This window comes from Rutilus rutilus (genome assembly GCF_951802725.1).
Source record: "Rutilus rutilus genome assembly, chromosome: 18".
Taxonomy (NCBI): domain Eukaryota; kingdom Metazoa; phylum Chordata; class Actinopteri; order Cypriniformes; family Leuciscidae; genus Rutilus; species Rutilus rutilus.
Window position 1 is genome coordinate 29,810,895 of NC_140231.1, and position 25,096 is coordinate 29,835,990.

Genomic DNA, 25,096 nt, shown 5'->3' on the forward strand with positions numbered 1-25,096 from the left:
CATGCCCACTTGCGTCTTGTGGACTGACAGCTGCAAACGTGTCCATTAAGTCCACAAGACCGTAGGGTGTCCCATTTGTTAATTCTAGGTTTCTTGCTTGAAGGGTGCTTGCTTGTAGCCTGGTTCTACCAGACTCTCGTACATTTCATTTGTACAGAGAGTCTGGCCTCTCTCCATTGAGAAACGTTTACTTCCTTGTAGGCGGGTTCTCTGTTAAAGTTCAAAACTATTGGATCTGCCCAGAGTCACTCAGGATCTGCCATAGCCAATCGCTAACGTGTGGTCGTAACGTATGTCATGCGCCGAAACCGGCCGGAAACAACAAGTCCGAATGATCAGAGGATTATGTTTAGAATAAGATGTCTGTCTTTTATAAAGTTTATAAAGCGACGAGAATACTTTTTGTGCGCAAGAACAAACAAAAATAACGACTTTATTCCACTATTCATTTCCTTCTCGCTGTGCCTCGAGTCTTTTTTAACGTAGTTTGATAGAGCAGCGCGTCGGTGTTGTACGTCACACGTTGGCTCACTATTGGCCGACGCTAGTCATGTGTGTGATCACATCAACGTCATCGTTCTCAGCCACTCCCTCTGTTCGCTGATTGGTCCTACAAAAAATTGATTTCTGGAAACCTAAGAATATACAGCAGTCCCAGACGTAGTACTGAAGGAAAATGAAATTGAGCGGAAGTGCGTAGGAGGGCGCAGCCAGGCTAGCTTGCTTGAGCCCCCCTTGCAGGATTTGTAATCGATGCATCAAGAAAATCCTTACACCCCTAGTTCACAGAGATTATCGTCCGCTAGCCGCTAGCCATCAAAATTTCAAAACGGTTATGATGTAACAAAGTCTCGTTTACTGAAATCATGTGACTTTGGCAGTTTGATTTGAGCCCCGAATCACTGGTTCAAAACGTTTCGCAAAGGTTTCAAAGCTGCACAAAGTGTGTTTAGAAAGCGTCAGTCACTATCGCCTGCCGTCTCATTTGCTCTAGTCTGTGACAGCTATCAGAATCGAGGTGAAGCTGATAACTGGTGAATATGCAAATTAGCCCTGCCTCCTTTTCACTAATTTTATGTTTTAAAAATAAACATTTTCGTTACATGATCGTTACATTTTGTTTAATATTTCATAAAATCCATATATATTTCCTTCAATTAATCAGATTGTATATTGTTTTAAGTTCCTCACACCAGGTCAAATCTTGTACAGATAAAAACACAAGCTATATATTCAGTAAAGAGTGTCTGATTGTAGAATGTGAAGATCTGCTGTATTCAGTGCATCATGAAGTAGGAGAGCAGAGAACAGCTGAGGAACAGGAAGCTCTGGGTGACACTCTGAGCCCCGTTACACAGGTTTCCTGCACAACATGTGACGTTCCCAATGGCAAGACTAACTGATGTTGCGGCGTCACAAATAGATTTAGAGACACAGCCTTTTACAACCACTGTCTGACTTGCCACAGTCACTGATGGAAAAAAAGAAAGAAAACGGAAGTGGATTCATGAATGAAAGCTGAGGTGTCTAAGTGGGTTATTGGTATATGAAAACTGTATCAAATGCATAAGATTAAAGAAGATTTTTTAAAAATCACTTCATCTTCTCACATGTTGATGTAGTGCAGCGGTCTTGAATCCCTGAACAGTTCAATACTTTTGAGCAGTTCCTCTGTTCATCACAATAGTAACATTTGTTTCCATTCGGGGCATTAGAGGGATCTACAGGAAGAAGAAGAAAACAAGCTTTCTTTACCTTGTTCTGGTCTAATTGTGCACACAACATACTCTAGGTGCTCATTTTTCCAATGAAAAGTTGTGTCCTCATAATCTTTTGTAAAACTGGAATAACTGGCTTCTGTGTTTAGATGTCTTTGGCCCGTGTTGCATTCATATTTCAGTCGAGCCTCAGCAGAGTTGGTTTGGCGTGGTTCATGTCTGCGGTCTCAGAGGTCTGGTTGTTTGGCACGAGTGTTCAGACGGCAGCATTCACTATGAAGGTAATATGATGTCAAGAATCGCATGCGCAGGGTAAGATTTGTGAAAGTTTACATAAGATTGCAAGCGTAAATTAAATTTGCATGCGCAAGAGAAGATTTTGTAAAGGTGTAAATCGCCTTTCAAGTGTAAGAAAAAAATATTTGCAGCATTTACTGTTAGTCGTAAGTGTAATGCATGTATTGTGAAACTGCAGCTTCGTGCTAACGCAAAATAAATAGGATCTCTATTCTTCTGACTTCCATTTTTCCGCTCTTACACTTTTGGCACGTTTTTTTCGCACAAATACGGCCAAAAGCACTGCACTGTGAACAGCAAAACAGATTATTTGCGTAAAATCAAACTTTGTGTAAAAAATAAGCTGTTGCAAATGTCTAAATTACTGGTGTGCAGGGGGCAAAAAAAGTTCCCGAAATAACCCGATTTGTACAGTTGCGTCTTTCTTTTACCTGCGCTTCCAGTTTTGGCACGATTCTCTCACTCATTGAGTTTTGCAAGTGCGAAGAGGAGGGCGGGTCCACCTTCATGTAGCCAATCAAATGAGCTTTTTATTTTGTGATAAAAAAAATCGAATATTTTGCGTTAGCACGAAGCTGCAGTTTCACAATACATGTGTGGCGAGCAGGACGAGGCTGAGGGCCGTGGGCACGAGGCCGGTGGAGTGATTAATGATGAACCACACCTGCACGACGCACCGGTCTCGTATCTCTCACGGAAGAGCGGAAGCACAAAGGAGGAGCGACGACAGTGAAGAGCGAGAGAGGACAGGCCTGAACTTGTGTTGTGTTTTGTTTTATTTTATTGTGACTGCAGTCGTCCGTGAGGGGCTGCTGTCTTTTACTTTCGTTTTGTATTTGTGTTATTTTGAATCATTAAATGTGTTTGAATGTTCGCCGGTTCCCACCTCCTTCTTCCCATAACATCTGAACTGCGTTACACTGGTGCCGAAACCCGGGAGGAAGGAGGGACACGCTGTCGGAGAGCCCTCGCTGCTGAGGGGGATCGCGGTGCTGAGGAGGTCGGGCAGCACGAGGGAGCGATGGCCACCGATTGCTGCCCGAGGCGATGGTGCTGGAGCGATGGAAGATCATGTGGGACGGAGAGCTCGCTGCCATGCTCCTGGGTCGAGGAGGGGTGGCTGCTGTCCGAGAGGGAGCGGAGGAGTCCTGTTTTATTTTATTGTGACTGCAGTCGTCCGTGAGGGGCTGCTGTCTTTTACTTTCGTTTTGTATTTGTGTTATTTTTATCTTTAAATATGTTTGAATGTTCGCCGGTTCCCGCCTCCTTCTTCCCATAACATCTGAACTGCGTTACAACATGCATTACACTTACGGATAACAGTAAAATGATGCAAATATTTTTTTCTTACACTTGAAAGGTGATTTACACCTTTACAAATCGTATCTTGCGCATGCAAATATAATTTACGCTTGCAATCTTATGTAAACTTTCACAAATCTTACCCTGCGCATGCGATTCTTTATGACATCATATTACCTTCATAGTTCACACTTATTCAAATGAACCGCACTAATAGAGCAATTGCACCAGGGTTTGTTTTAATTGAACCAAACCTGACAAGTGTGAACAAACTCAAATTCCCTTCTGGCACGTCACAGTCCCCAATAGAAAGTCCCATGACAAGTATTTCTTGGTTAATGTTTTATGACTGTAAGTACAATACCTGAAGCATCTTGAACATTACACAGGTCTGTGTTACAGCAGGAAGAAGAGTACTTTAAACTGCCGATGTTGACGGACCCAGTTGTACAGGCACTTGCTGGAAAACACTGTTTACTTGTCGCTGGAGAAGTATCAGTTGGCCCTGCAAAGACAAACTTTGTAATATAATATGACCATTAAATCATTTTTTTTTTCTCATTTGAAAAATATTTAAAATTTAAATATTATATTATGGAATAATGATTTGAGGGAAAACTAAATTAATTTCAGTATATTATATAGAACATTTTATGCATGCAGTTTTAAATTCTGTCTAGAAAAGTAGTAGTCGTTCGTGACAAGTTCAACAATTTTGCATCATCAATAAATTATAACAAATTATATAATCTGTTTGAAACATCTGTTTACTTTATACATTTTTGTGTATTGCTTTATTGTATTTAAATGTTCAGTTCTTTTTGTTATAAGAAATACATTTATTAAAACTCCTATAGTATGACTATGACATAACACTTTTTTGCAACTTATTTAATATCATGATAATACCATATACTGTGATAAAAGCTTCAGCAATTATCGCAACATGAAAATTTTATACTGTCACATGCCTAAATCCACACTGGACTTACCAGCATATGTCATACTGAGACAGTTACTTCCACTGGGGCATGTCTTCAGTTCACAAGCACCCGACTGACAATCAAAACAGCTGAGAGAGTGTCCTTTAGTAGAGAGAGAGAGAGAGAGAGAGAGAGAGAGAGAGAAAGAGAGACATCAATGATCTGTATTTGTATTCAATAATGTTAAAAACAAACATAATTTGTCTCTGTACCTGCAGTGAACAGAATGAACAGAAGAAAAACTGAGATTTGCAGATCCATCTTTGATCAGGAGGAGAATGTAATAACTTACCCGTTTCAGCACCCATTTTATAGTTCCTCAAAAGAGGAGGATCTTCATGAGAAAATGAAAGTTTAGCACAAAGACAATGAAGGAAAAACAGTAGATATTAAATTATTTACTTGCAATATTACGACTTCAGCAGAGCTCTAGTATGGAAATTAATCTGGCTCTTTAAGTATACTTAATGGATAGTTAATCTCCAAAACCCAAAAAAATAATAATTCTATCATCATTTACTCACCCTCATGTCATTTCCAAACCTGAAGATATTTGGCCAGGGGGAATATTGCCAATGGTTCAATGTTATTTTGGACCCAAATCCATTCATATTATGGTAGCATTTTATGGTAACACTTTATTTTACAGTGTTCATATGTTACATGTACTTACCATAGTAATAACAGTAAATTATGCATAGTTACATGCAACTAATCCTCAACAAAATCCTAATCCTACCCTAACTCTATAGTAAATGTACCATAGTTGCATAATTTTACTCAGTACTTAAATATATAATTACACTGTAAAAATAACACCTTAAAATAAAGTGTAACCCACTTTATTTTACTTTCCTATTCTCCATGTACATACTATTTATTTACTATAGTAATTAGAATAATTGGGTAATAGGTTCTAACCCGGAACCTACCTCCAACCCTAACCCATGTAGTTACCTTATATTACCTAGTTACCTACATGTAAGTGCACATACTGTAAAATAAAGTGCAATCCATAATATCTTTTGTGTTCTGCAGATGAAAGAAAGTTATACACATTTGGAACAACATGAGGGTGTGTAAATGATGACAGAAATTTCATTTTGGGACAATAATATATAACATCTTAATAAAAACATCTTCACAATAAAAGATATAGATATACAATAAAAGATATAGTCCTATAAATTGTTCTAAATGTAAAAGAATAGCAGAGTTCACACAACTAACGACAAACTATCATTGGAATCAAGTTCAGAATGATTTTTTTCCAACTGATGAATGATAAAATGATAACATTCTCATTCACATGCTAGTGGAATGCTCTCCCCACCGGATTGCAGAATCCCTGGCAACTTTCAAAAGACAGCTGAAAACCCATCTCTTCCGTGAGCACTTAACCTCATTTAAAAAAAAAAATTCTCTCCTTTTTCCTTTAAATCCTCGCTTATCGGGCTTATGCTACTCTGAACAATGCCTGAACTTCGTATTTTGAGCACTTCTTGCGTTGTTTCTTGCCTCTTCACGATGACTCGCTTAATTTAGTCCTAATTTATAAGTCGCTTTGGACGAAAGCGTCTGCTAAATGTAAATGTAATGTAAAATAAAAACACTGACAGCCAATCAGAATCCATCCTGTTTTAAGATTGAGCTCGAGCATTTCAAACAGCAGAGGACATAAGCGTGCGCTTAGAATAAAAATATTGTTTGCTGTTGGGGACATTAATATAGTAATCTTTAGTTATGGTTTCTGGTGTGAAAGGGCCTTAAGGAACTTATGTGTTCACAATGTGACAAGAACTTGTAAAAAAAATTTACATACAGTAACTTAAAATAATGATTTCCTTTGGAAATGATAAATGGACCAGCAAGTTCAGTATGTGCTGGTGTTGATTTCCTTCCACAATAAACTACTGTGCTCAAAGTTCTTTGTTTTATATATTTTTGTTTTAAGATCTTTAGTTAGAAAGAAAAGCACATTTCGTTTTCAGATGGAGAACAGCAAAGTTGGTCCACCAGTAGACCATGCCTTAAACCAGTTAAAAACTGCCTGAACAAGGATTCATCCGATTCAGACAGGGCAGACGAGGCTTGTTTTGGTTTTGTTTTCAGTAGAAGGTATTTGTGCTTGCTAAGTCTTTGGAACGGACTGTCACACACATAATAATGCTTAAGGTACAACTGATGTTATGAAAAAAATGTTATTGAGAAACCAGTCTACGAATAGTTCACATTCTCTTTTCACTCAGAGAGACTGTTTGTCTCACAACTGTAGCCAAACACGTCAAGTGATACAGTACATTTAAGCATTAAAATGATGATGTGATAACGTGACTGATAACATACTGTAATGTACTTTACTTGAGTCATTGAGTTCAATTTAAACTGAAAACTTGTGCTTTTACTTAAGTACATTTTCAAAGATATATTTTAATTTTTTTACACTTTTCAATTTCATTTTGACTACAAGTACTCTACATTTTTGCAGTGGTGTTCCCAGGATTTACGGTCAGGTCGTTATAATTTAACAAAGTTTTTTTGGGTTACTGTATATTGCCTAGCTGAGAAATAAAGTGCAACAGTATGGTTCTGGAAGTAAAAACACAATTAAAAAAACTCCATAAAGAAAATAAATGTAAAATAGCATGTATAAACCTTTTAAGACAGACCATTTATGAGCTCCGAGGTTAAGAAATATGCTTCTGTAGAAGTCAGTATGACTTATTTTTTAACACTAAAATCAATTGGTCATTTTTATTGATATAAAAATTCTTATTTTGATGCCCACTATTAAATGATTTTTATGAAATGTTATAAACCTAAAAAAACAGTTGCCATTTAAATAAACAGGTGTAATTACACTCACCTAAAGGATTATTAGGAACTAGTGTTGTCACGATACCAAAATTATTGTTTCGATACCGATACCATGTCAAGTATTGCGATTTCGATACTTTTTCGATACTTTTCCTGAAAAGGGAGAAACACTCTCAAATATGATTGCTGTGCTTTATTTTAAAACCGGGACAACATTCTAATCATATAACACACTAATAAATGAACATATGAACAGCAGATATATTAAACATTTGAACAAAATATGAAATATCAAAATAGAAAAAATAAATTAGAGCAATGACATTCAAGGTAAAAAAATAAATAAATTTAGCAGCATTATCTCATTTATCATAAGAAAAATAAGAGTTACCAGTAATAACTTTATCTTGATTCTGAACTTTGAATAAAAATATGAACAGCGATTATATTAAACAGTGTTTAATATTGGTAACATATGATAAGCCTCATTGGTGATATATTGACATATGGGGATAGAGTTGTGGAAGGCCTATACTTCATGTTAAACATAAATATATAGCAGCAAAGACAACGTAGGCAGCGTTGACGGCAAAATAGGCTACAGAATTTGGCTACTACACTTGTAAATGAGATATTTATCTCAATGTGATATTTCCCTGGTTAAATAAAGGTTTAAAAAAAAAATAAAAAATATTTCGTTCTGTATTGAGAGGTGCAATATTGGAAAATCGATAATATTTTTTAAATCACATTTATATTGTATTTATGTCAAAACCTAGAGACTTTCAAACATCAAAATGTCATTTATTAATATGTATTCGTGTCAAAATGACATAGAAACATCTTTTCCTATTCTATTTTGCCTGGAAACGCTTCCAACACGCTTGTGTGTCGCGTGAAAAATAGGCGTCAGTTCTATTTCTAGAATGCACGCGTTTTCCGCGCGCGCTCGAGCTGCGCCTGAGTCAGTTAACATGGGAGCCGAAATAAAAACGGACACGCCACGCAGCCAGTGTGTCGCCGGTCTCAAATCTGGAACGCGGTCATTCTTAGAAGTATCGATACTAATACATTTAGGAATCGTAACGATTTTAATTTCCGATTTACTTTTGAAGTATCGGTGCACCGTGCAACAGAGCAAGGTAGGCAAAGTACTTCCATATGTCACTCCTCGCGCCATCTTTTTCTACGAGTCGTGGACCACTAGTGCTCGCACGCAGCCATCTCGCTGTAGTGTTTTGTCACATGACACTGACAGCGGCAGCTTCTTTGCTGGGTGCGTCAGAACACAGACGTCCATAGGGAGGCGTTTAAAAAAAAAAAAAAAATTTTTAAGTATCGATACTGATATATTTAGGTATCGTGACGTTTTTAATTTCCGAGTATCGCGATACTTTTGAAGTATCGGTACACCGTGCAACACTATTAGGAACACCATACTAATACTGTGTTTGACCCCCTTTCGCCTTCAGAACTGCCTTAATTCTACGTGGCATTGATTCAACAAGGTGCTGAAAGCATTCTTTAGAAATGTTGGCCCATATTGATAGGATAGCATCTTGCAGTTGATGGAGATTTGTGGGATGCACATCCAGGGCACGAAGCTCCCGTTCCACCACATCCCAAAGATGCTCTATTGGGTTGAGATCTGGTGACTGTGGGGGCCATTTTAGTACAGTGAACTCATTGTCATGTTCAAGAAACCAATTTGAAATGATTCGAGCTTTGTGACATGGTGCATTATCCTGCTGGAAGTAGCCATCAGAGGATGGGTACATGGTGGTCATAAAGGGATGGACATGGTCAGAAACAATGCTCAGGTAGGCCGTGGCATTTAAACGATGCCCAATTGGCACTAAGGGGCCTAAAGTGTGACAAGAAAACATCCCCCACACCATTACACCACCACCACCAGCCTGCACAGTGGTAACAAGGCATGATGGATCCATGTTCTCATTCTGTTTACGCCAAATTCTGACTCTACCATCTGAATGTCTCAACAGAAATCGAGACTCATCAGACCAGGCAACATTTTTCCAGTCTTCAACCGTCCAATTTTGGTGAGCTCATGCAAATTGTAGCCTCTTTTTCCTATTTGTAGTGGAGATGAGTTGTACCCGGTGGGGTCTTCTGCTGTTGTAGCCCATCCGCCTCAAGGTTGTGCGTGTTGTGGCTTCACAAATGCTTTGCTGCATACCTCGGTTGTAACGAGTGGTTATTTCAGTCAAAGTTGCTCTTCTATCAGCTTGAATCAGTCGGCCCATTCTCCTCTGACCTCTAGCATCAACAAGGCATTTTCGCCCATAGGACTGCCGCATACTGGATGTTTTTCCCTTTTCACACCATTCTTTGTAAACCCTAGAAATGGTTGTGCGTGAAAATCCCAGTAACTGAGCAGATTGTGAAATACTCAGACCGGCCCGTCTGGCACCAACAACCATGCCACGCTCAAAATGGCTTAAATCACCTTTCTTTCCCATTCTGACATTCAGTTTGGAGTTCAGGAGATTGTCTTGACCAGGACCACACCCCTAAATGCATTGAAGCAACTGCCATGTGATTGGTTGATTAGATAATTGCATTAATGAGAAATTGAACAGGTGTTCCTAATAATCCTTTAGGTGAGTGTATGTGTACATTTACTTTGTAAATATATTGATGTTCTAAGTTGTATTGTAATTATATTACAGTCAATAAATATTAAATTGAATATTAATTAGGGCTGTCAATTAGTTAATTTTTTATAAATTTGAATTACTTGTTAATTAGTCGCATTCAACATTTGCAGAGAAAAACAACCAAATGCCTCAAATAAATGAAATTTTCACACTGAAACAAAGACATTTCTTTATCACTGAATCACTGAATAGGCATAAAAAAGTAGCTTTAGTAGATTTAGGGGTTGTATTATATCTGGAATAAATTATGAAACATGAAAACCCCAAAAGGGGAGGAGCCTGATAAAATAATTTAGAGTACCGTTTCTATGGTAACGCAAAGTCCAATTTTGAATAACATTATATTTAAGAGGATACTATATATATATTATACTTTTTAGAGGATAATATTATTTTATAATTGTATGTGACAAATACTAGATTACATGTTTAAGAAGTTTTAGCATGAAAACCAAAGTTTCAATTATTAAAAGTGTGTGCGTCGACTTTTTGTGACAAAGGTCAAAACTCCTGTATGATGTAGATTTTTTGAGGTGCACTCTTGTCATAAATTCATCTATTACTATTCCTAAATAATTTGTAACAAAAAACAGTGGTAAAATATATTATGGAGTCTCAGACCTTTCCAATGATATACAGTTTGTCAAGATTAGATTAGGATTTAATTGTAATATAGTGAAGTAAACTTCGGCTTCCCGCTAGCGGGACGGTGACAGTTAAGAGAGAAATTCCTCTCACTTTTTTATTTTGCTAGGTTACTTCTACTTTTTTAGCATTTGAGTATAATTGTAAAGTTTGAATGTTTTTGGCTAGATACTTGGACTTTTAATTCAGTATCCATATTTTCATTTAAGTATAATCAAGTGCTTTTTACACCGCTGGTTCTTCTCACCTTATTGATGAAAAGGAAATGCAGTCTGATGAATGTAGTCAAAACCCAGAAATGAGTTCCATCGTTATGAATGTTTTTTTTTAAACTTATGCATTTTATAATTAAACTTTTTTAGTATTTCTTTATTGCACACTGCACATCTTAATAGTAAGCCTAAAATGTGTTTAATATCACTATTAGTAAGAATAGTATGATCACTGTATAATATCCAGAGTGAAAAAAAAAAATACTAAATTGTATTTGAAATACATTTATTTTGTGCCAAGTATACTACAAACACATTTAAATATTGATGTACTTAATAAAAATACCCTTGTACTTTTGGTATACTAAATTGGTGTACTTAAAGTCTGCTAAATTGGAACAACTCATTTTGTACCAAAAGTACAATTGGAGGGTATTTATATTAAGTACATAAATATGTAAATGGTTTTGTAGTATACTTGGCATAAAATAAATGTATTTCAAATACATTTTTGTATATATATATATATTTGTTTATTTTTTACTAGGGAAGGAACACAAGCTCAAGATCAGTAATACCATCTTATGATTTTTTAAAAAGCTTTCACTTGTCTTGTAAAAGGCAGTTGCTAACAAGTGGCTAAACTGGGACATAGAAAGTCATCAGCCGAACAGATAAACTCATCTACTCATTCGCTTTCACAGCCTCGTTGTGTTTATAATCATACTCTCGCAAACAATTATAACTCAAACTTTCAGGAAAAATGTTTTTAAACAAAGACTGAAAGAGTTGTTGGAAGCTGAGTGATGGTGGCGCTGAAAGTCATGCGGTCATATAGTTTGTTTATAGCCTACGTTTAGCTTTTGACTTCTGCCAAATGTATTTGTGCTTCAAAACAGTCTTTTCATCATAATAGTAACATGTCTTTCCAATGGTACCAAAGAAACAACATGTTGTTTTTCTAATCTTTCATCGATATGTTTGCCTGTAAAGCAACATTCATTTTCATCTGACATCATAATCAGATTCCACCCTTATTTTTTTTCTTGTTAAATGTTATCTAAACTGTAGACTGTAAAGTACAATACGCATCTTGGGCATTACACTGGTCTGTGTCACAGCAGGAAGAAGAGACTTTTCCAATGCCGAGGTTGATGGAACCAGTTGGACAGCCAACTGATAAAGCACATCTTTTCACCTTCACTAGTCTAGTAGTGTTGACTGAAAAACGTCTCAGGTTACGTATGTAACCCTGGTTCCCTGATAGGGAACGAGACGCTGCGTTTGAGACGCTGTGGGAACGCCCTGCATGATTGCGTCGTAAAGCACGTGTATAATCAGTCCAATGGAAAGACGAGACGTCATAGGCGGGTGACTTCATCGACCAGGAAACTATAAAGCACCCCTGAAACCAGAACATGTTAGCTTCTGGTAAGCCGGAAGCAAGTCGATCAGGGCACCTATCAGGGAACCAGGGTTACATACGTAACCTGAGACGTTCCCTTTCAAGGGAACGAACTCTAGCTGCGTTTGAGATGCTGTGGGAACCCCATACCCACTAAGCCATAATACCAAATGCTCGTACTGTGTGAAGTCCTTGCGCACACCAAGAAGCAAGCAACCTAGCCCCAGGAGTGAAGAGGTCTAGATCATAAAATCTGACAAATGTATGTGGTGAGGACCAGCCCGCCGCATTACAAATATCCTGAAGAGAAACTCCCGAAATTAAAGCCTTAGAGGCAGCCATACTCCTTGTAGAATGGGCCCGAACAGCCAAGGCTGAAGGCTGTCCGGCCGCTTCATAAGCAAGTGAGACAGCCTCAACTACCCACTTGTTCATTACCTGTTTAGATGCAGGGCAACCTTTCTTAGGTGACCCGAAGCAGACAAATAACTGCTCTGATTTACGCCACAGGGCAGCTCTGTGAACGTAAGCATCCAAAGCCCGAACGGGACATAACAGATTAAGTTTTTCCTGATGTGGGGTATTAAATGGTGGAGGATAAAAGGCCTGCAGCACTATTGGGCCCGCAACATTAGTAGGGACCTTAGGGATGTAACCCGGTCTAGGGTGAAGAAATGCCTTCACCATACCAGGTGCAAATTCCAAACATGAAGGATCAACCGACAAGGCTTGCAAATCTCCAATTCTCTTGATAGAAGAAATTAGGGATGTCCCGATCAGGTTTTTTTGCCCTCGAGTCCGAGTCCGAGTCCGAGTCATTTGATTTTGAGTATCTGCCGATACCGAGTCCCGATCCGATACTTAATACATAAAAAAAAAAGAATAAAGAAGAGCGAAAAAACAGATCCAGGATGTTCCTTATTTTTTATTTAATTCACCTTATTTTAACATTCAACAACTCTGTTAACAAACAGAGCACTTCTGTGAGGTAGCTTGAACAATCTAGTAATAAATAAATTCTTCACTTTTGGACTTTAGTGCAACAGCAAATATAAAAAAAGTCTAATATATAAACAAATAGCACCTCAACTTAAAATACCCGGCAGGTATGTAAACAAATAAAAAATAAAAAATAAAAGTGCTACAGTGTTTGCAAAGCCAGTAATGTGCTTTTAGGAACTGCACTCCTAACTCTTACGCCGGTTTCACACTGCACTGTTAGCAGAGCGTGCAGTGCGTATTTTTTCGCCGCCCATGTTAACAGATTAAACCAGGCTTTAGAGCATTCACACTGCGCGCGGAGGCGGCGCGGCAGTGAGTAGCAGAGCAGAAGTGCCGCGATCGTTTCGGCGCCGAGTCTATTTTTGCTGCGCCGCTTTTGCTGAATTAAAGTGACAATACATTGATCATGGCCAAAATACACCGCAGTTTTATCCAAAAAGTGCATTGATGATATCTATTGTGTTTTAAACAGTCAATCAAATGACCAACAGCAATTTAAAAAGAAAACAAATGTCCAAAAACAAACTTGTTGCCATAACAATAAAAACAAAGATGAACCAAAAGTTATATAAATGAAACTATTAATAAAATAAGCTTCTTGACAAGTCTTTTCTCTTAAATGTATTTGAAAACGAAATAAAGCAATGCCAACTTATCCATTATAGAGTACTCTGTCTGTAGCCTACACAACCCGCGGTTCAGCCGCGCGTGACAAACGCTGCCAGTGTGAAAGCAAAACGCGCGTGTCCTGCTCCTGCTCACCATACACACTGCTCCTGCGCTGCTTATGCTCTGCTAACGCGTGCAGTGTGAAAACGGCGTAACTCTGTGCCACCGCATAACTATACATGTGTTAAAAAATAATGAGAATATATATACATATATATCCGAGTCCTGATCGGGAGGTAACGTCCGATTCCGATCGAGTCTGAAAACACGTGATCGGGCCCGATTTCCGATTTCCGATCACGAGATCGGATCGGGACATCCCTAGAAGAAATAGCGAGAAGAAATAAAGTTTTTAGAGTGAGGAACTTTTCTGAAACCTCTTCAATGGGCTCGAAGGGAGCCAAAGCCAGACCCTCAAGTACAATGGCCAAATCCCAAGCCGGTGCTCTAGAGTGCAATGCAGGTCTCAACCTCAATGTACCATGGAGAAAATGAATAATCAGAGGATCTCTCCCAAGAGAAGTGCCCCCCAGAGGGGTGTGGTAGGCCGATATAGCCGCCACATATACCTTTAAAGTAGAAGGAGATAATCCAGCAGAGAAACGGTCTTGCAAGAAATCAAGAACTGTACCAACAGGGCAGTTAACAGGATCTAGGTGACGTTCACCACACCAGGCAGAGAATAATTTCCATTTAAGTTTTCTCGTAGAAGGTGCTCTGGAATGGAGAAAGTCGAGAGACCGGATTCTATAAGCCGGGCTCCCTCAGAGGCCAGGCCCACAGTTTCCACAACTCCGGATGAGGGTGAAATATACCCGTGATGTAACGGGGGCAGGGAACAACACAACGCTTGAAGTCTTGCTTGCTCGCCATTATAGTGATATATATTGAACTTGACAGACAACAATAAATATGACAAGGACAGATATACAGAGAGTGCTTGCTGAAGGCACAGAAGCTAACGCAGTCTGGTTTCAGGGGTGCTTTATAGTTTCCTGGTCGATGACGTCACCAGCCTATGACGTCTCGTCTATGACGTCAGGGCGTTCCCACAGCGTCTCAAACGCAGCTGGAGTTCCCTTGAAAGGGAACATAAATGATACAGGCATGCGCAGTTAAATATTGTTATGGAACATTTATTTATATATGTCAAAGTAGAAAATGATTGTCTATCCAATAATGTATAGACTCACAACTGCAAAGCGGAAGAGAAAATACAAACAAAATCTCCTATATTTATACAGTGAGGTCCAAATAATGTGAGGTCCAGGAGCAGTCGTGGCCTAATGGTTGGAGAGTCAGACTGGTAACCTGAAGGCTGCGGGATTCCTTATAGACCTTATGTAGCCCCTTTTCAGCGCTGTTGTCTCTCGTTGTCTTTTGTCTTCCGGTTTTCACTGCGATCTTACGTATTCTATTTATGAATGAATAGCTCGTTTTAAAATCTTCCCGGTCTACTGACATTTGTTAAGACATCTGCTTTAAACATTACAATCCTCATGATAACTTTCGTTAACTCTACAATAAGTAAATCCACTTCACCAGCTAATTACTCCTCAACAGCGATGCCATTGGAATGCACAGAGCGACCGCAAAAATGGAACTTAAAAGACAATATTCTAAAGATGGCTGCGCGCTTGTTTCTCAGGCGCATAAGGTCTATACTGGCAGGAAATCACTGAGGTGCCCTTGAGCAAGGCACCTAACCCCCAATCACTCCCCGGGCGCCACAGCAAAATGGCTGCCCACTGCTCCGGGTGTGTGTCCATGGTTTGGTGTGTGTGTTCATTACTCACTACTCTACTCTAATGTGTGCACTGTGCACTAACTTGGATGGGTTAAATGCAGAGGACAAAATCTGAGTATGCATACTTGGCCTTCACATGTCACTTAAGTGTAAGACCCCTAGAGAAAATGTTAGTTAATAAAAATTCCACATTATTGTTAGTTCATGTCAGCTCAGGTCCATTAAATAATATTACCAGATACAATCTGATATAAATAATGTAGTAGTACATGTTGAAATTAACAATTAATTAACAAGGTAATTAAATGCTTTAGAAGTATTTTCATTGTTAATTCATTTTAGCTTATAGTTAACTTATGTAAATGGAACCTTATTGTAAAGTGTTAGTGAAAGTGCTTTAAATTTATCTATTAGTTTTTCTAATTTCAAACAAATTTCAAATTATTTGATCAGAATAACAATTTCAGCTCAAATAATTGTATATCGAACATTCCATGCTTGCAATTGTAAATTGCAAAAGAAGAAATTGCACAGAAAAAGAGTAGTTCTGTGACGAGTTGAACATTATTTACATTAACACTGTCACAGCATCAATAAATTATAGCATTATATTTCAATCCATCATACTGGACTGATCAACATCTAGCACCTATAGCAGTTGGAGAATCCATTGGAGTGGTTTGTTACCTGGTCACATGAGCTCGTCAGACTTGCACACTCATAACAGTTGAGAGAGTGTCCTTTGGTAATTAAAGAGAGAGAAAGATGTCAATGATCTGTATTTGTACCCAGTAACATTACAAACACTTTTTGTAAAAATATATATATATTTTTGTACCTCCAGTGAAAAGAATGAACAGAAGACAAACTGAGATTTGCAGATCTATCTTTGATGAGAAGGTGAATGAATTAATGTCTGTTTAAGCGCCCATTTCATAGATGTAATAGAGTACACACAATCCTTATTTTAATATAGAATTGCAATGGAATTGTAAAAGGGTGTTGGTACCCGACAGGAGGGCCTCCACTCAAGTCTAAATGTTCCACGTATGCGGTTGTTAGTTCATTTATCTATACAGCAGCTCTGGAGAAAACAATGTCATCGACCAGCTCAGTTCAGTTCTCATACAATGTTGTCAATGCAGTCAGATCAGTAATATTTTAATATTAAGAGTCCCCTACTAAGCAAGCCAGAGGCGACAGTGGAAAGGAACCCAAACTCTATCAGGAGACAGAATGGAGAGAAAAAAACCCCAAAAAGGTCCAGACCAAAAGAACAAAGAGAACCAAAAAGTGTGAACCCAACCTTAGAAACAACATGATTTTAGAAGCATGGAATGTTATGTAGAAATATGTCATTCTTGTAGATCAACTCAAAGAACAGCGGGGCCGGATTCATGAAAATCTTCTTAAGGAAGAAGTCTGAGAATGATGAAAATGAAAATGATGAAAATCTCAACGCCAGCATTTTTGATAATTTTCACAGAACTTTCATGGCCCACAGAATGTTTTGTTGTATGAATATCTGAACAAACAATATCAAAAGAAAGAAAAGCCTCTGCTTTTAAACAACAACAACAAAACCTTTTATTCTACCTTCATGCATTCTTTTGTATCAACACGGTGGGTATATCTCATAAAAAAGCTACATTTTTAACAAAAAGCTGAGAAAATCATGTCCAGGTGTTGTGCTGAATTCTGACCCTTGCCATGCAGTTTATCACAAGGTTTTGTATTATTTACGGTACTAAATTTAGGATTGGTGGTGTTAAGATTAGGCCAACTGGTAGCGGCTTCAACGAGGGGGCTAATAATTTGGCAGGGAGTCGAAATTTGGCACTCCTGTTGGGATTCAAAAGATAGCTCGAGTCCATCGACACCCCCAAAGCTTGCACAGTCCCATTCCTCTTTATGGGTTTGACATTTCATCCGGTAAGGTTAGGCAGTGTCACAGTGAGGCTCTGTGATTAGAGACTCTTATTATGAAAATGACTCTTATTTTGACACTGGACTGTGAACATACATGCACTTCTCATTGTAACATCATAACATACTGTTCGAATCATAACATCTGTTTTGCACAAATTTGAACACCAGTTAACACAGATGTTTGTCACTGATCATGTGCGTTGTTTAATGTCGATCTTGTCCCCATCATGCCATTTGCTCCTCAGTGTAATGTTTAATGATTTGTAAATTGCACTATGTTGATTTATGTATTGTGTTATGTTTAATGTTTACATATAACCATTTACATATTATTATCAGTGCAGTTTTTGTAGGCTGCTCATTGCTTCTCCCTCTGTGAAAGATTGGGTCTTCTCTTGTTTTAAATTTCCCTCCAGTTTTCCTACAGGTTTGTGTTGTCCTCTATGTTGAATATTTGGGTTTAAAAACAAAAAAAGGCTGTATTTTCCTGAGTTCACTTCTGTATATGGTAGGGTACAACAGGGCTAAAGGCGCTCTGGGGTGAAGGCGCCTTTGATTTTATGTTCCTCTAAACGGCTAAATTTACTTTCCTTTTCTTTTTGAGAGGAAAAGATTTTCCCCACGCAGATTCCAAAATGGGTTCAAGTTAGTTACACCGTGTTGACCAACAGAAAGCTGCTTGTAAGTGACGAACTGTGTCAGCTGTGCTTATTACATTGCTCCTGTTGACAATAGGCAATGGACCTTTATGCCTGCAACATTTCCAAATGTAACCATATATTTACATGTTTTATCCATCAGAGTCAACGGAACCAACTATCCAAACATCAACACCAGATCACGACACTCCGCATAATCGATAATTATCACCTGAAATCTGATAACCTGCACCTCATCATCACACACCCTTTATATTTCACCGATCCATTCCCTTCAGTGACTGGTCTCGTCTATGACAAGCGCCTCAGACTGCTCTCTCGAGTTATCTTCATTGTTGTCTACTTACTCGAAGTCCTTTTCTTCCCGTCATTGCCGATCTTCATCACCCTGGTTCGACTCGTCCTCTTCAGCCTGCAAAGACATTCATCATTCCGTTCAGCTAAGTCTTCACTATATCAACGATCTGTTATCATCGCATCTGCATTCCTTCCCTGCATTACTCTCCCTCTGCACTATAATAAACTTGTTATATTCACCTAAACCTTGTCTGTCCTCTTCTGTTTGTGACATTATGACTGTAAACTGCTCTATGGCAGTAAAGTAATACATGGAGCATCTTGGGCATTACAAAGATCTGTATTACAGCACAAAGAAGATACTTTTCTAATACCAAGATTCATGGACTCATTTGCACAGCCAGTTGGTGAAGAATTAGCCTGGCAAGTAACTCGATCACCATTGGCACGGCTCAATCCGAGGGGCGGGATAAACGGTTGTCTTTCAAATTCCATCTGCACGCAATAGGATAGCGCTACAACCAACCAGAGCGTTTTCCCACCTAGTTGATAGATTAAACTTTTGCCGTATCTGGTCGGCAAAACTCCGAACACATCTTCCTTTTTTTAAGAATGACTTAAGTGCCTTTCTTTGTTCTTTTCTCAAAGAAAATCTTAACTCCAAGTCTTCCAGAGTCGCGGCCAAAGCCAATTCGAAAGACCGCTGTTCGCCAGCAGCAGCAGCCATTCTTTGTTTTCAAGTAGCAGGGAATTCACACGGAACCGTCACAACTCTGTCGTCATTATGTTAAGCCCGCCCCACCGACTCTATACACGATTTGATTGGCCTGACTAGAGTTTGGTCTTTCCAGCACAAAAGTCAACGGAGCTGGTAAGTCCCGCCCCCTTCGCTAACCCCGCTGGACCTCTAGGTTGAAAAATCGTCAATGCAAGTGAATGGGAGAAAATAATTATTTTCTGGTCCCGTTTGAATTGTGCCATGAATGTGAACATATGTTGTCTGTGAATTTTTTATATAATCTTTCGTGTGAAGAATGCTACAATTTAGCGGGTAGAAGTTTGATACGGTTAGACTTTGTGTGAGAGCACTTTGTGGACTAGGCCTACAACTCTTCGCTGCTTCGACGCGTTTGAAACGTCACCACCATTCGCACACGGACACTAGCTCACGGATCCCGCTAAACATGACTGTGTCTTTGGTGCACTTCACCGCCTTCTTTCAGGGAGAGGACAAAATCGTTGAGGTTGGCGAAAACCACGGGTAAGTCAACTTTATGGGGTGACGTCACATAGGCGACATGTAGTCTTTCTCGTTATGTCTCTTCCACAACTGCAAGCCGAAGAATCATACCATATACTGTCAAACTCGTAACATGAAAGATTATATAAAAAATTCACATACAACATATATGTTCACATTCATGGCACAATTCAAACGGGACCAGAAAATAATTATTTTCTCCCAATTCAACCTAGAGGTCCAGCGGGGTTTTACGGAAGGGGCGGGACTTACCAGCTCTATAGCCTAGAAATCTAGACGCACCCTAGCAGCAGCAAAATTTATTTCTGGAAAAACCAAACTCTAGTCAGGCCAATCAAATCGTGTATAGAGTCGGTGGGCGGGCTTAACATAATGACGACAGAATTGTGAGTGACGGTTCCGTGTGAATTCCCTGCTACTTGAAAACAAAGAATGGCTGCTGCTGCTGGCGAACAGCGGTCTTTCGAATTGGCTTTGGCCGCGACTCTGGAGGACTTGGAGTTAAGATTTTCTTTGAGAAAAGAAAAAAAGAACAGGACTTAAATCATTCTTAAAAAAGGAAGATTCGTTGTTCGTAATTTTGCCGGCCAGATACGGCAAAAGTTTAATCTAACTAGCTCCGCTGGTGGGAAAACGCTCTGGTTGGTTGTAGCGCTATCCTATTGCGTGCAGAGAGAATTTGAAAGACAACCCTTTATCCCGCCCCTCGGATTGAGCCGTGCCAATGGTGAGTTACCAGACCTAACATCTTGATGCTAGCTAGACTACCCTGGCTGCAAAATAAATTTTGCTGCTGCTAGGGTGCGTCTAGATTTCTAGGCTAGTGAAGAATACCTAACAAACACAAATGATAATGGAATAACCAGTTCAACTGCACATTCTTGTGTACATTTTTATTCATAAATATAACTAGAAAGTGTTTGTCTTTCCAATAATGTATCAACTCACAGATGCAAAACAGAAGAGAAATGACAAACCTTTCAATATAAAATATGAGCTCCGATATTTACAGTGAGGTCCAAAAGTCTGAGACCACAAGTGAAAATGCTTTCAATTTAGCGTTTTTCTATTTTCAAGCAAATATTTAAATTACAAATTATATTATTAGAATAACAGTGAGGTCTATCTTTAAGTAATCAAAAAGTAGTCCTAAAATGTGTAATGTATTAGATTACGTTACTATACAGTTTTCATCATGTAATTTGAATTCAGTAATGAGAACTTAAGTTAAAATGTCTAAAAAAAGCATATCAGTCTTGTGTAATTTCAACATCATTTACATTAACAGTCGCAGCACCAGTAAATAATACCTGCATCTTCATCAGTAAATTATAATAATACATTTCAATATTGTATACTGTAGCAGTTGTAAAATCTACTAGCATGTTGTCTGTTCACAAGAGAACTGTGCACTCTTACAGTTGAAAGAGTGTCCTTTAGTAATACAACAGAGAGTTTACCTTTTAATGATAAACCCTCTCATTATTCTGTCTGGTACAGGTGAGTTTTAAGTTTTTACAAGCAATAACATTATTTTTTAACATACAAATGCAGCTAATAGATTATTAATACAACATCAACATATTAATACAACACAATTAAACGCCAAAATAATTTTGCATTAAGCTGTGATCTCCAGTAGCCTTCGTGTTTGATGTAAGCAAATGCAAAACTAGGTCTGGGCCCACACAAGATCTTCTGCTGCCACCTGCTGATAAATGATGCTAAATGCAATTTTAAACTTTATTTAAAGGACTTTGAAACATTTTCCAGTTTCAAAAGAAAAAGGAAGTTGCAAGTAGAGTGAACTATGTTCCCATATAACATTCATTTATCAGTAGCAGAAATGTCTAATTGAATGGCTCTCAGTATGGTCAATTTATTATTATTTGCCTATTATTATTGTTACATGTTGTTTTGGTCTATTCGATAGCCTCTCGGTTCTTAAAAGCTGTGGATCGGTCTTTTGTATTAGTTTAGCAAAATACGATACTGGTTCTCATTAAAATGAACAAAATGAACATTTTGTTATGACTTACTCACCCTCAAGTTGTTCCAAACCTGTATGAGTTTCTTTGAACACAAAAGAAGATATGCCTATTTTAAAGAATGTTGTTAACCATACAGTTGACGGGATGTGACGGTGAGGAAATGTTCCCACCGGTTAATTGACGTGTGGATTTTTCCCGTTTTGCATCTCGCTTTTAAAACGCTCATTTGTAAATAAAATACTCAAGGCTGCATGGGCATTCATAACGAATCCGTGTATCATTCGTTCAGTCGTTTTTTGATTTAACATTGAAAGTAGAAAAATGAGAAAACAGTTCCTATTCCGTTTTTTTTTTTTTTTTTTTTACGAAAAACAAGAATTCAGCTTGATTTTTCGTTTTTCATTCTGAGGTAGAAAAATGAATAAACAGTTAGAATATTCGATTTCTACATGTGGGCGGGAATGAAACGCCCCTTTCCTCTGATTTGTCAGCCGAAGATCAGACTGTCGGTTCTTCCTCAGTTGAGAGTCATAAGAGTCCTCTGCTGTGTGGATTTATTGCATTTATTGCAACTTCATTTCATCATTTTTTCCATCAACCAGACTAACGAATGGCTCGACACAACCCGTACTACTTTTGTAATACTTTTGTAAATACAAAAAAATACAGAATTTTCCAAAATTACATTTTAATAGTATTTTCGTGCAGTGAAAGTGGGAGCGGGAACATGTGTGACGTAGCCATGCACACTTACTAGACCGTTGCTGCGTTCCAGTCCACTTTTAGACACGCACTTGCGAACTTCCCTAAGCACTTCCCCTTGGAGGAATCCCTGCCGCCATTTTGAAGTGCGTTCCACTTCGTGAAGTGGACGAGGGAAGTTTATATGGACAGACCCTCGTTCCCTCGATTTTGACCGAGGGAGCGAGTCTGCTTCAAATGTACACTTCAGGCACCTATATGTCCCACAATGCAGTACGATTGTGACGTCACCACATATCTCATCTAATCACCACCACAACAGACAACTCTATGATATATTAATTATATATATTTTTTTGTTTAAAACAACCCAAACACACATAAACATTTGGATGCTGCATTAAACAAATTCTTAAAGGAAAAAAAAATGTAAATAATAAATCAACTCCACAGCTGATTCCAAGTGATCAAGGGCTTAGGACGTTCCAGTTCAGCCCATTGCAGTTTCCGCCAGTAGTGGGCACTCGCAATGACGTACATCCGAGTGAACGAGACGGAGGGAAGTTTGCGAGTGAAGGGCATGACAGTTTTGGACTGGAACGCAGCACGTCTCATTCTAGCGTTTAATTGCTGAGGAGTCGTCTAGCCTACAAGCCTCAGAAGGACTGGAATAAGAAGGATGCAGTCTTCCATTTGAGAAACACCCTAAATATACACAGGCAAACAAACTGAGCAAAATGAAATGCAGGTGAAACTAATCAGTAACTATGGAAACAAACTGGCACACACTAGGAAACTATAGGTCAATTAACAAAGACAGGAAACACAGGTAAACAGAAACAGAACCAATAGGGATGCACAATATATCAGCCACCATATTGGTATCGGCCGATATATTTGTATTTTTAATGTTATCGTTATCGGCCCGATAAGAAAATTTGGCCGATATATTAAAGCCGATAAATAATGGATTATTTCCTTCAGCTGAGACACTTCAGATGCACACTGTTCAACATGATGGTTTTGAATTGCTTGAAATATGATTGGAATCCCTTTGAAAAGGAAAATATCCTCCTGGGACCCAGAAAAAAAAAGGTTTTTGAATTTAGTTTTTTTCCATGTCATCACACTGTTTAGAGCACAATAAACAAATGGTAAAAAAACATTTTTGAAAAATAATATTTTATTCATACGTTATGCTATGTCCTCTGTAGTGGACGCCAGGACTAAGTTGTTTAAAAAATAAAATGACATGAAATTATATGTATAGGCAAAAACAATGGGATTTTTTTTCAATCACCAATAAATTTGGGGGTTTCAGGATTTTTTCAACCAAAATTTGTATAAAGATGATTCTCAACTATGTTATGAAAGAAATAACGGAATGAATCGATACACCATTTTACTTTATGCAATATGTGGGTAAAATGTCCATAAATTAATATTCCCATTCAATGCAATGTATATATAAACTGTATCTAATTTGCACCTTAATGTGTTCTTGGAGCAACATTTAATGAAAAAAGAAGTGTAATAATTGGAGTAATAATTGGCAACATTTTAATAATAATATCTAATATTTCATAGGAATATTGATGTATAATTTATTTCCATATTCACTTGTTGTGTCTCACAAAATGCCTGATAAACATGATTTAAGTCCTGGTGTCCTCTACAGTGGACACGTATGAAATCAATGCCCTGTTCTGTAACAGAAAGTCATTTTTTTATTTGAAACCCCTTAACATTTTCCTGAGATGTTGTTTTATGAAATACAATTTGAAAAGTAGTCCAATTTAAATTATAATTACAATATATTATCATATTTCCATAAGAAGGCTACATTTGATCACTAAATTAATGTCAGACATTTTTAAAGACCAAGGAGAAGTTGTTTTCATGGTGAAACCTCCAAACATTTGGTATCTCTGAAAAGTCCTGAATGTGCTCTTTATAGGACACCCAGGTTGTGTCATGTGACATGTATGATGTCAGAGAAATTCACTAAAATATAATGTCCACTACAGTGGACAAAAGTCTATTCTTGGGTCCCAGGAGGATATAGTTAAGAGCAACATGTCAAATAGGCTTCATAAAATTATAATGAGAACATCATTATATGTGTGATTAGGACATGAGACTTTTGTTTTTGTAATCAGGCACTCAAAAATTGTATAAATTTGGATTTAGACTTATCGTCCAATATATCGGTGATCACCTTTCAAATATAAAGAATTATCGGTAATTGTTATTGTCCAAAATGTTGATATCAGTGCATCCCTAAGAACCAAACCATGATGAAACTAAACCTAAACAGAACCTAACTGTGACAGTGACTTCCTCCATTTAATAGGGAGAAGAAGAATTTCAAGAGTAATTTATGTAACTTTATTTGAAAGAAGGAAAGGAGCAGTTTAATGTCTATCCTTGTATTGTTCACCTGGCTGCGGTTGATATGGGATTTGGAAAGTGATTTGGTAAAAAAGAATGCAATACTTTTTAGAGAGAGTAATTAGTACAGTCTAATTACACTAATAATAACTTTTTTCCTAGAGTAACTTATCCAACACTGATCATTTCTGATTATTATCTTTAGTATTTCTGATCAGTAACAGTGAACAGGAAAATCCTGATTGTGGAAATGTAAATATTGTCCGTACAAAGTCCTGTAAAACTTTTGAAAAATTAAATAATGATCAGTGCTGGGTAGTAACTGATTACATGTCATCTGGATTACGTAATCAGATTCCCAAAATGAAGTAGGCTACTTGTATTACGTTTT

At 38.0% G+C, this 25,096-nt stretch overlaps 1 protein-coding gene across 1 annotated transcript; it reads right to left on the minus strand.

The window, feature by feature from the left end:
• Positions 1–837: 837 nt before the first annotated feature.
• On the minus strand, positions 838–18,515 carry LOC311276552 (uncharacterized protein). The gene is made up of 5 exons (XM_084386248.1): positions 18,411–18,515; positions 4,310–4,402; positions 3,682–3,822; positions 1,611–1,721; positions 838–1,471 (listed from the first exon to the last, which is right to left on the minus strand). Exons 1-5 carry the CDS (start codon positions 18,445–18,447, stop codon positions 1,278–1,280), a joined length of 576 nt encoding a protein of 191 aa, XP_084242374.1. The 5' UTR covers positions 18,448–18,515; the 3' UTR covers positions 838–1,277.
• Positions 18,516–25,096: the final 6,581 nt, after the last annotated feature.

Excerpts from the sequence above, each read along its gene's own strand:
- LOC311276552 (XM_084386248.1), bottom strand. The coding sequence starts at position 18,447 with ATGAAGATCGGCAATGACGGGAAGAAAAGGACTTCGA. Across the intron at positions 4,403-18,410 it reads CGGGAAGAAAAGGACTTCGA|GACACTCTCTCAGCTGTTTT; the intron begins GTAAGTAGACAA and ends TCTCTACTAAAG. Across the intron at positions 1,472-1,610 it reads CCGCTGCACTACATCAACAT|TGACTGTGGCAAGTCAGACA; the intron begins GTGAGAAGATGA and ends TTTTTCCATCAG.